The 14,378-nt window shown below is 54.4% G+C and overlaps 1 protein-coding gene across 2 annotated transcripts in view; it reads right to left on the minus strand.

Moving 5' to 3' along the window:
- Positions 1 to 14,378, minus strand: part of RAB17 (RAB17, member RAS oncogene family) — a 30,333-nt gene that overhangs the window by 3,771 nt on the left and 12,184 nt on the right. The window contains exons 2-6 of one of the 2 annotated variants that reach the window (XM_059393788.1): positions 12,697 to 12,801; positions 7,689 to 7,848; positions 2,974 to 3,125; positions 2,087 to 2,212; positions 42 to 135 (exon numbers count right to left, since the gene is read on the minus strand). In XM_059393788.1, coding sequence (XP_059249771.1) covers positions 42 to 135; positions 2,087 to 2,212; positions 2,974 to 3,125; positions 7,689 to 7,845 — 529 coding nt within the window. In that variant the 5' untranslated portion in view covers positions 7,846 to 7,848; positions 12,697 to 12,801. Of the gene's footprint in view, positions 1 to 41; positions 136 to 2,086; positions 2,213 to 2,973; positions 3,126 to 7,688; positions 7,849 to 12,299; positions 12,518 to 12,696; positions 12,802 to 14,378 lie in introns of those variants that run through there. The other variant, XM_059393787.1, reaches the window with a different exon arrangement.

The raw sequence follows: 14,378 nt of genomic DNA on the forward strand, positions 1-14,378 counted from the left end.
CCCACCCCCACCCTGGCTCTCCTGGGGGCTCCACCACTCACCTACAGCGTTGAAGACCTCGGTCACCTGGTGGTTTAGTTTGGCTGAGGCCTCCATGAACAGCAGACTCTTGCTCTCCGCAAACTCTTTCCCTTCCTGCCGGAAAAAGCAACAAAATTCCCACACTGGTTACAAAACACACTTTCCTAGGAATACTGGGCTGCCTTCAAAAACCCAAGAACCAGTTCCTCGGTTCTGGGTCATGGTGCTCCTGGAGGGGCCCAGGGCTGGGGAGATAGGAGGAGGGTGGTGGGGAGGCGGGGAGGTACTCGCCCCTCCATGAGGGCCCCACACCCCAGCAGAGCCCCAGCACCAGCTTCCCCTGGTGGCTCCCTGCCCTCACGTCTCCCCTCTGGCACCTGGGGGCTCTGACATGGGGGAAAAAACATGTGGGAAGGCAAGAAATATGGAAGGGAAGCAGGCAGAGCTCCCTGCGGGGGGGAGCGCATCTGGGCCCTGATTCTGGGGGTCCCTCCTGGCTTCCCCCCCAGGGTAGCACTGCAGGGAGTGATACATAAGTGTGCTAGTGTGAAACTGTTGAGATCCGAGAAAGATGAACACTTCGTACTATTATAGGAATGTCCACTTTCTGATTGGATTCAATGTTTATGCAAAACCTTAGCATTCAGGAAGACTGGGAGTGGGGGCTTGGGGGAGTTGGGACAGACAGGACCTTTTTGTAGTACTTTTGCAATGCTTTCTGTAATTCTGAAATTATTTGAAAATGAGAGCCAAAAAATTCACCTGAAATCTATGCTCCCCTCGTCCCAGCCTTGGCCAAAGCACCCAACGTCGCCCCCATGGCTGGATGCCCGTGTCCCTGGCACCTGGACCTCCAGGTGCAGACTCAAGGCCCAGCTGTGCTTAGCAGGAGCTCAGAATAAAGAAAAGATCAGGGGGTGGTCCAGGGTCCTGGGTGGTGGGTGAGGTCTACAGCCCTGGCCTCAGGGTGTCCGTTAGTGTGAGCTCTAAGCCAGGAGGCCTTCCTGCACAGGCAGAACAGGCTCAGCCCAGGGCAAGGGTGCTGCTGCCTGAGGCCCCTCACTCCCCCAGAGCTGGGCTGCCTGCCTCCCAGCAATCTCCCCACCCAGGTCCTGGTCTCCCCAACTAACTTGACCTGACTTACCCCCAAATACTCTTTCCAAATCACCCATCATGCCCTGGCCCCTAGCTTCTCAAAATCCTCTGAGGACTCTTTGTTGCCCCCAAATACTGCCCCCTCCCTAATGCCACACGCTGGGATCTCTGCTTCTGAGCCCACTGCCTTCTCATCACAGCCTTCCCCTCCTGGCGGCATCAGCCGACCCCCTACAGCCAGCACCCTGCTCTTCCCTCTGCCAGCCACACTCTACTCATCCCGCCTGCCCATGCCCTCCCAGACCCTTCCTTCACACACACACCTACACACCTTCCTATGCACGCACACACATGGTCTGCACACACACCCTGCAGGCACGGACCCGCGCACACGTACCCCTCGCCCTCGCTCACCGCCCGCCATCTCACAGCGCTCTACGGGCTTCTATTCCACCTTGGATCTCTTTACAAAGCTCTCGCTTTCTACTGGTCTATTCCTCCCTCAGTTGCTAGCAAGCAAATTTGGACTTACTCAATTTATCAAGCACAAAGAAAAAGATCTGAAAACCCACCGAAGTGAACACGGGAGGGCGCGGCAGGAAGGGCATGGGTTCCTCACAACCCTGGCTGAGCCAGCGGGTCCCTGCAGGCTGGCAGCACAGCGTGTCCCCGCTCCTGGGAACAGTACGCAGGGCCGACCCTCCACCAGCTCGCCGCTCGGCTGGCCTCCCCACACCTGGGGAAGAGCCATTTCTAGACCTAACATCTCCAGGAAAGCCCAGAAATCTTTGTCCCAAAGGGAAAGTCAAGCGGGAAGCATATGTGTTTGTGCATGTGCATGTGTGTGACGTGTGTGCGTGTGCGTGTGCGTGTGCATGTGAGTGGGCAGGTGACGGAGTGACAGGTGCGGGTGTGTTTTGGGGTCACTCTCTTCGCCCCTCGGGGAACAAAACGGCACTGTCAGGGTTACCTGGAGCGTCACCTCCCGCTGCTCGCCGAGGTCCGTCTTGTTCCCAACCAGCATCACCACCACCTCCCCTGGGGGGGACTCCCTCTCTAGGTCCTTCAGCCACTGCTGAGCCTTGCAGAAGGAATCCTGACAAAGGGGAAAACACATCAGAACAAACCCTGTGGGTGGTTTCACCAGCTATCCTGGCAAGGAGCAGGCAGAGGCGGGTGGCCTTCCTGTTAAAAGGGGTATGATCCCATTGGCCCCTCTGCCCACCACTGAGCTGCTCAGGTGGGCAGCCTCCCACGCTGCAGCCCGTGGCACCGTGCTTGCCCCCAGCCCACCCCACCCACAGACTCTGCTCTCTTCCTGCTCACCTGCCCTCAGCCACCTCCCTGCCCCGCCCCACTCCAACCCCAACATGCTAAGCACCCCCTACCCCAGGCTGAGTCAGGTGCCCACCCCATCTCTCCCACAGATCCCTGCCTTCCCTCCTCCAGCTCTAAGTATCTGCTGACTCGTACTCAGCATCGACCCAGACAACACCCTGTGGATGTACAGCCAGGGGCCGTGTGCTCTTTCCGCGACACACCCCTCACCAGTGCCGTAGGCCCCCAAGGCATCAGGAGTGAAGATGGGGGTGCTCTAGCAGGGTGTTCTGAGAGGACCATGCAGGGGCACAAATTCAACCATGCAGTAGCAGGAGCACGGGTTATCGGCAAGAGCTTCCTGGAGGAAGTGACAGACTTTCACAGATGTGCTGCCCACTGGCTGTGGTGGTTTTACCATAAAGCACCAGCATGGGCTGGTCACAGGAAGCCTTCAGAAGAGAGTATCCCTGCATCTGGGAGAACAGAAGGCAGACGTCTTGCAAAGGAAGGTGGGAACATGACCGAGGCAAGGCTCACCTTCCTGGTGATGTCATACACCAGAAGCGCAGCGTTGGCGCCCCGAAAGTACAGGTGGCAGATGCTGTGGTACTTCTCCTGGCCAGCTGTGTCCCAGATCTCAAACTTCAGAGACTTGGCGCCCAAGTCCACCACCTTCGTGAAGAATGCACCTGAAACAGAAGCCCGGGCTTTAGAAGACATGGTCTTTAGAGCCTGGGCTGGGCCACTGAGGCAGGATGCAGACAGAGCTGTGGCGGGACGATTCACCCTGCTAGGAACAGAAGCTAAGGGATGAGTCTGGGCTGAGATCATGATTCTTTGGCATAAGACTCCAGCTCGGGGGCGGGGGGGGGGGGCTCCTAACAGAACCCACCCACCCAGGTGTCCGCGTGTTCATCTGCCTTTCGCTGCACACCCACAAACCTGAGGTCAGATAAAACCTCCTAGAGGTCATGTCCTATCCTATCCCCAAAGTGATGGTCTTAGGAGGTGAGGCCTCTGGGGCATAATCAGAGCTAGATGAGGTCAGGAGGAGGGAGCCCCCACTGTGGGATCAGTGCCTTTATAGGAAGAGACACAGAACCCTTGATCTGTCTCTCCCTCTTCCTCCCTCCCTCTCTCCCTCTCACCCCTCTAAATCTCAGTGCCCTCTTCTTCACCACGAGCCGACGGTGCCCCCTTCCCACAGTGGGTGTCAAACCACAAGAAAAGAGAGGAGAGCAGGGTCTGTGCCTGGAGCTCCCCTTCCTTTGCCTGCCCGCGGCTCTCCTTGACTCACAGGGCGGGACGGTGGCCTCCTGTCCACATCCTTCTATCATGTCCAATCACATTCCTGAACTTGATTTTGGTTGTTCCCTAAAACCCGCCACTGGTAGGTTCCCCACAGGAAACACCTTCGGGTCAGCCTCCCCAACTCAGCAACCCTAGCTTCCCATCTGCTCCTTCTCTGCTTTGTAAATGGTGGCTGCTGGGAGGGCTTTCAGTCCCAGCGAAGATGAGGCACGAGTGATGGGGTGTTTACAGAGAGGAGAACCTTAACTCCCCCAGAGAGAGACATGAGGTCTCTCCAGGGCCCCTGGACTCCTCTCCAGGGCAAACTTCCTCCCCAGCCCCCTGGAGCCCTTGGCTCCAATCAGGGGAAGAGCCCACATTAATTATCTCTCTTGTCCAGAAACCACTGACCGCATTTTCTACATCATCACAGCTAAAGCCAGGAAGAATAAATGATATTGGCCTCAAGGTGGGGGGGTGGGGTGGCATTGGGCCAAGAACAAGGAATTTTTCTGTTTCTAGAATACGTAGCTGGAGGTGACACACAGGCACATTTTCACGGGGCCTCGGGTGGATGGGCAGGGCCGCCTGGTGCACTTACACATCGTGGTTCCATCACAGCCCAGACCGGGTCCCCTGCCTCCTCTGGTCCCACCACAGACTTCAGCACTGGCACCCCAGCAACAGCCCCGCCCTGGTCTCGCTTCCATCCTCTGGGGGAATGGGGGGGAGGGGTGCGGCTCCTAGAGGCAGGTGAACTGCGCAGCGCCCCCCATCTGCGCAGTGAAGGGTGTAAAAATGACCGATTGCCCTTCCCCCACTTTACTGCATTGCCCCAGATTATAAAGTATCTCCGTAAACACCGACCTGAGGAACGAGGTGGTGCTCTGTCTGGTTTTAATGTCAACAAATAGCTGATTCTGTTCATCGAAGCCTCTCGGCCACATCTGCCTTCCTTGGACAGAGTATCAGCGGGGTTGGGGTTGAAGGGAACCTGAAATGCTTGGCTGACAAGGGCCAGAATGGTGACAAGGCTGAATGAGGGCTGTCTTTCCCTCCCACACAGGCCACTGCGACCCACCAGTAAATACGCATACCAGCACTAGATGTCACCGTTGCTCCAAAAGATGTCACTAAGATAGCAGGGCTAGCACCAGGAAGCAGGGAGAATTCTGGGGCTGTGACCAGTTGGGACTCCAGGAAGAGAGCTCTGTGGGGAGCCCAGTGGGGTCTTCGGGAGCTCCCTGTGGTTCAAGCCCCCAGTCCCGCCCCCATAGCATTCCCCCTTGGAGCTGCCCCACCTCCCCCGCTAGGCGCTCTCCCGCAGTGGGATGCGGTGGGGGGGGGGGGGGGGGCTGTGGGGCTTTTCGGGTCTCCCTTCAGTAGGATGACTCCCAGGGGACTGTGCTCTCCCTTGAGATTCCTACTCTGGTTCTGCTTTGGGGACACGAGCGTTCCAGCTGTCTCAGGGCAAGACCCGGAAGACCCCGTCCAGCCAGGGGACAGACAGACAATGGAAGCATCTGCCTTCGGAGGGCTTTTGTACAACACAGACTACACAGACATAACTGAAAGGAGGGATCGTATTCCATCATCTCGTTTGAAGTGGGAAGATCAACCTTTATGATAACATACAATGATGTACTAATTATAATGGCATGATAACTAATAAATCCTGTAGACTATAATATACAGATAAACATTATAGTATAATAACAAATAAAATCATTAACTGCCCTTCTTTATTTTTATAACAATGTAGCCACTGGGACAGCAACCACAAGCAACCTTGTGGTGTCATAAAGCACGTGAAGTCAACTCTGAGATTTAAGGGTCAGGAAGTTCTAGCCCCGTGGTCGGCAGCTGCTTGAATAAACGATTGCCAGACCCAGCTCGAGGCTCGCGGCTCCATGGGCCCCTGTTCTGTGGTTTCTGGTGCCTGATGGTGTGCACACGTACGCACTCCAGGGACAGTGGGAAGGAAACAAAGACCCAAAGCACCAGCCCCAAGGCAGAGGCAGGGTCCTGAGCCTGAAAGCGGGGAGGACGGCCAAAGCTGCCCATGAGGATGAGGCTGGTCCAGGGCCCAGGCAGAGGACCACGAGGGGAGAGAGCACCCCTAGGCCTGCCCCCCAAGCAAAGACCCCCACTCTGACCTGAGCCCAGGCTCTGCCCACCCGCCTGAGCCCAACAGAACCTCTGAAGGGTGTGAGGAGGATGCTAGCATGTCCCCAGACCTGCTGAAGGAACCTATGCAAGTTTCTGTGGGCAGGGACAGGCCCTCGCCCACGGTTCCTGTACCTGCTGTGGGCTGGGAAGCACTGTCTGCCAGGCTTGGGAAAGTCAGTAAACTTCCCATTAATTCAGAGTGACTGCACTGTCCTTGGCGTAGCTGGCTCTGTGCTTAGGAGCCCCCTCTTGCCCCCCAGGGAGGGTCCTCACTGCAGCCCACCCCCTTGAACCCAGCAGGTACTGGTCCCATGGAGCCAAGTCTCTGGCTCACAGCGAGTGTCCACACCACCGTCCCTCCCTCTCCTCTCCCACGGGAGCACGGTGGCAGCCCACTGCCTCCTAGGGGACTGGTCCCCTCTCCCATACTGGTAGAGCAGAGGCCCACACTGTTTTGGCAAAGGGCCTTCAGTAAATACTTTGGGCTTCAAGGTGCTACCTACCATCATAGTTATCTCCGCAGGATACGCAAATGATGGGCACGACCGGATTCTGTTCTCCGGTCTCTGCTCTCCACAGAAGCTCCCCACCCCCCAGGCCAGATTTAGCACTTTGTTGTGTTCTTTTAAGTCTGGTCCAGTATTGTGGCTGACTGGTGTCACTTTTCCTGCTGTTGGAGAAGGTCGCCCTGGGCCCCCTCAGCCAGGCTAAACCAGAATCTTTATGAGCTCTTCTGGAGATTCCCCCCTCCTGGAGCCAGCCCCTCACCCCTTCTCTGCCCAGCTCACCATGAGTGCTGAGGGCCTGGACCTGGCAGGTCTCTCGGCCCCCATGTCCCTCTGGCACTCTTGACAGTCACTGTCCTGAGAAGACTGCAGGGCTTCCCAGTAGCTAATGCACATGTCAAAGTTAGCATTGTGTGTCCCTGTCCAGTGCCCCTGTTTGGCATCTTCTAGAGCCCTCCACACCTAGTGCAGGCCTGGGACAGAGGCCACGCCCAGCAGGTACTCACTGCATGAGTGAGGGAGGGAGGGAATGAATGAATGAATGAGTGAGTGGACTCGAGTAAGTGCCAAGCAAAAGGCTTGTCCATGGCAGAGTCCAAGTCTGAGGCCAAAGCTCTGGTTCTGAATGGGGGATCTCTCCTTGGTCATGCTAGCCACCTCCCAGGAGGGCTGGCATGAAGTACATGTTGAGTTTCTATTTTAGGTGGAGAACAGGATTTCCAGCCCCAGAACAGCCTGTGACAGAAGTCAACGACCCAGCAGATGCTCCAAAGGCCCTTTTCCCCAAGAGCTATGGCCTGTTACTTCTTTAAGAAGTAGGGAGTGGGTCTTCCCTCCATGCCGCCCCATCCCCCAATCCAGACCAGGTGATAAACTGAGATCAGGCAGAAAGGGAGCTGCTCTTCCGGACACTACCCAGGGGAACAGCATTGGCAGGAGGGACCCTGGGCAGGGTGCGAGGTCTGTCTATCTGGGCGGCTGAGTGGCCGAGCCTAAGGGGCCTTCCCTTGGGCTCCCGTTCCACCAGGAACAACCCCTCACACCATGCCCTAGGGGCCCAAGGCCCTGACCCTGAACCCCTGCCCCCTGCAGCCTCCCACTAAGCTGACACCAGACTGCTCTCTGGACGGCACATGTGTCTGACCAAGGGGGGGCCTCATCCCCTCCCTGCTGTGCTGGGTGCCACCCAAGGGCCCGGGCGAGTGTGGGAATGCCCCACCCCTGGGCCACCGCCCTGCCGTCCCCTCTAGCAGACTGACCAAGGGCATGCTGTCCCATGTCACTTACATCCCACGGTGGGCAGGATGCTCTTGAAGTCATTCTTCACGTACCGGAGAGCCAAGCTGGACTTGCCCACAGAGCCACTTCCCAGGAGGACCAGCTTGAACACGCAGGGCTGGTCCAGGCCAGCCCCAGGAGAGGGGACCTGTCCCGTCTGTGCCATGTCCTGCCAAGAGAGAGCAGATGCAGGAGGTTGCATGTCTGCCGCCAAAACATCTTAGTGAGTTCGCCCCTGCGGTGCCGCTTCCCTGGGGGACGGCAGACAGCCTTGAGCAGCGGGGAGCTCAGGGTCCGAGGCAGCAGCCTAGGTTGGTGACCCTGCGCCACTCCGCACCCTGTTCCCTCACCGCAGAGCGGGGCGCGCAGACCCTGCGTGACAGGTTTGTTGCGAGCAATGCTCGGGAAGTGTCTGAAGGTGTCCAGCAGGACTCACTGCGTTCAAGCACTACATACCCTGGGAAACAGTCCTTGCATGCTGGCCATCATGCTGCCTTGTCGTCCTCATTCCCATTACTTCTCACTCACATGACCTTATTTAATCATCCCAACAGCTCCAAGAGGTAGGCATTTTTATTCCTACTTTACTGATAAAGCCAAGTAAGACTGCAGGACTCCAAAAAGTACTAAAATCGCCCGAGAGGCAATGCGCTCTCTCCATTGAGGCTCATGGGTTGGTAGATCCTTTGAAAGGATCTAGGATCTACCTGAAGAAAGGGTCAGTGTTTCAAGGACCTCAAAACATTTTGGTCTTTCCCGCTGTATCCAAAGCCTCAGCGCCTGTGAGGGATACGCCGTAGAGAAAACCAGCTCTGTGATCAAAATAAATTTGACTAAACCCTGCATATCTGTTCATTACAGAAAATTTCAGGCACCTTCCACCGTGGAACAGAGACCGTCCTAGTGGGCCTCACTCACTCTCCTCCACTTCCAAAACCTTGGTTCCCACCCATCCCCAGACCCCCCCCCCCAAGACCGGTGTGAAGCAAACCCCAGGCACCCTGTTGTTCCATCTGCAAATCTCAGTATATACACACACACACACATATTCTTTTGTTTCTTTGTAATTAATTTGTTCAAAAAATCAGCTTCACAGTCTTCCTCTGGCTGATTGGATCCCCTGTTCTTGTCCTGTGAACCCCGTATTTGTTCTAGCCTGGCAGATCGAACAGCAATCTGATCAGAACTAGGCCATTGTTTGGCAAGAATGCTTCATGGGCATGCTTTGCATTTCTTCAGAGGGCCAATAATGGCCAAGCACTCTGGGGGTGACGCTCGGGGTCCTTGAAGACCATTGCCAGATCCACTATTTCACTAGGACCAGTGATATTCTAATGTCCCCACCTTGTCTCCCTTTATGATCTGGGCCGCTTCTAGGAAGAAAAACGTCCCCTAAAAAACATTGAAACCCACAAGGGGACAAGGGGGTGGGCAGTCCTGGGAATAGCCTCCTCCTCCTCCTCCTCACTCTGTGGGCAGGAGGGAGGCCCCCAAGGGTGACAGGAATGGAGGAAGGGAAAGAACTTCCAAGAGGAATGGAGACAAAAGCAACAGCAGCAAGAAGCACACCATGTCCCCCACCCCCAGCCCGCAGCTGTCCCTGTCTGGTCTGCCTGCAGGGACAGGAGGGGTAGAGGCGAGCTTGGGAGTGGGGAAGGGATGGGGATGGGAAAAGCAGCCCTGAGTCCTAACTACTAACAAGACTGTCCCCAGCACAAGTGACCGGGGAGTAACAGGGTCTGAGAGAAGGATTCAGAGCTATTTCTGCTCCTTGAGGACAGGGTGCTCCACACAGTGGAGGGGAGTTTTGGGAAGGCATGTGGAAGCCCATCTTATGTGGGATTCACAGGTCTCACCATTAAGTATGATGCTTATAGTGTCAATGCGTGATGTTTCGGAGAAGGATTGGAAAGATAAAGTATTTTAAGTTTTCTATCTCTGTTTTTTTGAAGCGGATCCTGGGGTCACTTGGGGAGCTGCCAGCTTCCAGGAAATCTGCTAGATCTGCTCAGATCTCTGTCCCACAGATGCAAACCTGTCCCACCACAGCGGCCACCCCGATCACATCCAGTCCCCAGCAGCAGCAGTTAATAAAACAGACAGTCTCTGCTATCACATGCCCCGAAGTCAGTCCCTGTCCCTCTTCCTGATTGAAATAACGCTGGTTTTGAACTCTGTCTTAACTCATAAAATTATTTTTTAATGACTTATCTTTCTTGCAGGACTGTAACCTCTAATAAGATTCACTTTATATCATTATTTTATTAATACTCTCACATGCTCTGGGTTGTAACCTCCCAGGAGAGCAAGGACCATAATCATGGACCTTATAGTAGGTGCTCAATAAATAATCCATGCACACACAGGAATGGCGCCACAAAAAAGCCATAACTGGACAGACATACTGTTTCCACCCCCGCACTTTGCATGGCTGGTACAACCCCAGGGAGCTGGCCTTGCAGTGAACTGGGCTATCTGCCAAAAGGCTGAGCAGAAGAAGCATCTCTAACAGGCATTGAGAATACCTGCTTTGCGTTTCCCACATCAAGAACAGTGGTTCGATGAGCCCGCCCAGGGGAGCTGCCAGCCTGGGCTCACAGCTGAGAGGGCAAGTCAGCTCAGTAGCAAACCCTCATTTATAAAGTGCTGCTTTTCCCCTTGCCCCAAACTCAGAGGAACAGAGTTGAACGCTGGTTACCAAGGACTGGGGAAGGGGAATGGAAAGATGCTAATCAAAGGGTACCAACTTCGTTACAAGATTAACAAGTTCTGGGCTTCTAATGGACAACATGGAGATTATAGCTAATGATACTATATTGTATCCTTGAAAGTCCCTAAGAGAGTAGGTTTTAAATGTTCTCAGGGCCAGAAAGACATGGTAACTATGAGATAGGACGGAGGGGGTCACTAACAGCATGGCGACCATCACATTGCAGTATACAAATGGATCAAATCAACATGGCGCACACCTTGAACTTATACAATGTTGGATGTCAATAACAGCTCAACCAAGCTGGAAAAAAATCCTTTTAAGAATGGAATGTCCTGACTTTTCGGCGTTACCCCAAGCTATTCCCTTGTTTCTAACCAGAAGTACTTAATGGCTGCTGCTTGGAAGCAGGCATCCCATTGATTCAGACCATAATTTGCACAGAGAAAGTTCTAACACACCTATAGTGATACATTCTTGAGAAGTTAAAGATACCCCTTCAAGGGTTCCTTGCTATTTATACACTCGGATTAATAAAGCTCTTAAGTCTAGAAAATCTTTAGCATAAGACATGTGTGAGTTAATCAAAACAGGTGGGCTATGAACAAATGATCCATTCCTACGATATCACATTCCAGCATCTTATTCCTTTGGCAATGAAACATCTCTTTGTTTAAAAATAGTGTTTTACAATAAATATAAACACATCATTGTCAATATGAAAAAATAACCCCAGATCCCACCCCCTTAATATAACCAGGAAAAGCATTTTTGCCCATTTTCTTCTTAGTTTTCAGGCTATGAATCTTAAAACAAGCAAACCAAAACCCAGAGCTTTAACATAAAATGATGTATCCTCCCTTTAAAAAAATAACATACGTAAAAAGCAGCTTTCCACACTGCTGTGTACATTCCACACGCATTCAGCATGATATGCTCACTGACCACAGAACATTCCTACAGCTCTTCCACTTTGCTAACCCATTTCCCCACTACAGGATTTTTTCCTTGGTCATAATTGTCTTCTTGGTAATAAATAAGACTGCAGAAAGCACTTTCGAGTACAACTTTTTGTGTGATGACATGTTGTAAGCTTCTGATAATCACAGGCTGGAGCCCTCTGGTCAGAGAGAAAATTGAAAATGTGACTTCTGACCCAGCCTCTAGAATTTAATCAAGATGAGGTTATTTGAAGTCTTCCTAAACACAAAGATGTTCTCAGGAACGCAATATTCATGATTAGGAGTAAGATACGCCCTCTGGAGCATCCTGATTAGGGCCTTTTAAACATTTCTTACCAGCTCATCTCTTTTCTACCAAAGGGAAAAAGAAAGGGTTGCAAATCTGAGCTGGTCCTTTCTTGGGGTAGGGGAGGGCATTTCGGGGCATTTCGGGGAGGCTCTGCTCTGCTGAGCCTTCTGTCCAAGATGTCACTGGTGTCCTCCCTGCCCAGGGGCATGTAAAGAACAGGGAGGTCACTGAGAAGCTGGTTATGCCCGTGCCGATCTGCACTAAGTGGGTGCCCTGATCCCTCCAAGACAGGTCCCTTGAAGAGCTGGCTCCTCGCCCCCACCAGCGGTTTACAGTCAAGGCCTAGAGCTGGACTTTTCCCAAAGCCACCGTATAAACAGGAGTCTCCTTCCGGGAACCCGACCTAGCCAGCCACAGGGGATCCAAACAGGGGCACTTCCGGTCCTCCGGAAAACAAATTCCTCACCCCACCCTTGGCTGTTTTGTTTAGGCCCACAAGGGCAAAAGTACAGACACCCTCACACACACATGCACACAGACACACACACAGATACACACAGACACTCATACACAGACACTCACACACAGACACACACACAGACATGCACACACACTCACACACACTGTGCAAGTAGACAGAAGTTAAAACAACAACTCACGTGTTCCCGAGGCCTGATCACCTCCAGGAAGCCTGGCAGCCTGTCATCACCGGGTCCTGCAGGACCCCCACCTGTCTCCCCTTTCTCCCTCCTCTGGCCCCCAACAAGGTTTGCTTCCCCTGCCCCGCCCACAGGCAGGCAGGCAGGGATGGTGGCCCAGGTGGGGACAGACTGAGGTTCTGCTCCAACAGAAAACAGGTAAGAGGCAGCCCCGCCCCTGCCCCCAGGTCAGGTCTCCTCCTCCTGTCCCCAGAGGCTCCCAGGACAAAGTCCACCACGGTCATGTGTCACCTGGGACAGGGCAGGGCTGGAGGCTGGATGGTGAAGCCGACCTGCGAAAGCACCTGGGAGCCTGCGGGAAGCCAGACTCCAATCTGGGGTGTGGGGAATCACCCACCTCCAGGAAGTGTCTCAGCTTTGATATCCGTCTCTCACTTCAAAGCTGAGGTTCTCCCCTTGGCTCCTTCCTGGGAGCAGCGCGGATCCTTGTTGCCCTCCAAGCCTGGAAGGAAAGGATGTATTTTGGTCAATGAAGTTATTTCTGCCCCCAAAGAGCTAGGAGACAGCTCTTGTGGGTCCCAGCACCCAGGGCCAGAGGCAAGCAGGGCAGCCAGTCCTGGGCTCGGACACCTGCATCCTGGCTGGACGCCACAGCGGGGGAGGCGCTGTGTTTCTCTAACGCCCCCTCCCAGGTTTGTCACCCTTCAACCTGAATACTCCTCCCAGGGATGGGAAGATCAGGCCGCAGAACAGATGGAGGGCGACTCTGGTCCCACTGACCTCCAGGGTTTCCTCCCTCCCTGTCCCTCGCTGGGACATTGCATGGGGCATGTCTGCAGGGAGGGGCCCTGGGCTGGCTTCCTGCTGGGGTGCCCTCCCACCACCCCTTCAGGACCAGCTCCTCACTGCTGCGCCCATACCACCCCCGGGGGGCCGGCGTAGGGGGCTTCCCCCTCCGTACATTCCCTCCAGGGTGTGGCCACCTCCCTGAGGGCCATCAGCAAGCTTGGCTGGGCCCTGCCACTTGGGAGGCTCAGGAACGCTACCCCCTCATGAATGCCCTCCTTAGCCCCCGACCTGAGACCCGCAACCAAAGGTCTGGGTGACGATGTGTTTCTCGGCATATAAACCATAGGTGGAGGGTCCAATTCTGAATTCCTGTGAAGTGGCCACCTTCCTGCAGATTGGGGGAAGGGGGCCCAGAAGGAGGGGGAGATGCCAGTTTCACAGCAGGAAGGTAGAGACGAGATAGTTAATAACCAGCATCTGACCCAAAGCGGGAGATTTGTGCCTGCGGTCAGGCAATGGATTTGTCTGATGAGCCAGGCCTCGTCCAGAGGAGATTTCTGGAAACCGTTCAGCTCCCATGTGACTCTTCAGCTGCACCGAGATTGTGTTACCAAGGGTCCCACCCAGAGGCACAGGCTCAGTCTTCATCTGGGTGTGGAACAGAGGGTCATGAGCATGTTTGCTGTCTCTCCATTTCTTCTCCTGGCTCCGTGGGCCAGGAGCGGGGGCACAGCTTCCTGGGTCCTCTGTCAAAGGTCTCACAGGCTGCGGCCAGGCCCTTGGAAGGCCAAGGTCCTTTCTGAGCTGGTTGTTTGTACAATTCAGCTCCCTGCTGTTGTAGGAGTGAGGTCCCATGGCTGTCTCCCGGGGTCACTTGCAGTTCTCACAGCCCACCTCCTGGTCCTTGTCACATGGCCACTCACTGACCCTCCCACATGGGCCAGCCTGCTCTTCAAAGCCAGCAAGAGGGTCTGTCTGACTTTCAGAACCTTTTTTAAAGGGCTTGCCTGATTATGTGAGGCCCACCAGGCACCTCTCCCTTTTCATTAACTCCAAGTCAACCACTAAGGGGACTTAATTACATCTGCAAACCCCACTTCACCTTTGCCATATTACAACAACATAACTCAGGAGTGATGTCCATTCTATGTACAGCCTTGGGCACCCTCAGGGAGAGGGGATCCCAGCGGGTGTGGACACCATGGGCCAGCCATCTTGAGATACACACTAGAATCCTGTTTACCCTAGTGTGAGCTAAAGCCCACACTCTGTCCAGCTGACCCAGAGGGA

Source organism: Mustela nigripes, chromosome 3 (genome assembly GCF_022355385.1).
Source record: "Mustela nigripes isolate SB6536 chromosome 3, MUSNIG.SB6536, whole genome shotgun sequence".
In the NCBI taxonomy this organism is placed as follows: Eukaryota; Metazoa; Chordata; class Mammalia; order Carnivora; family Mustelidae; genus Mustela; species Mustela nigripes.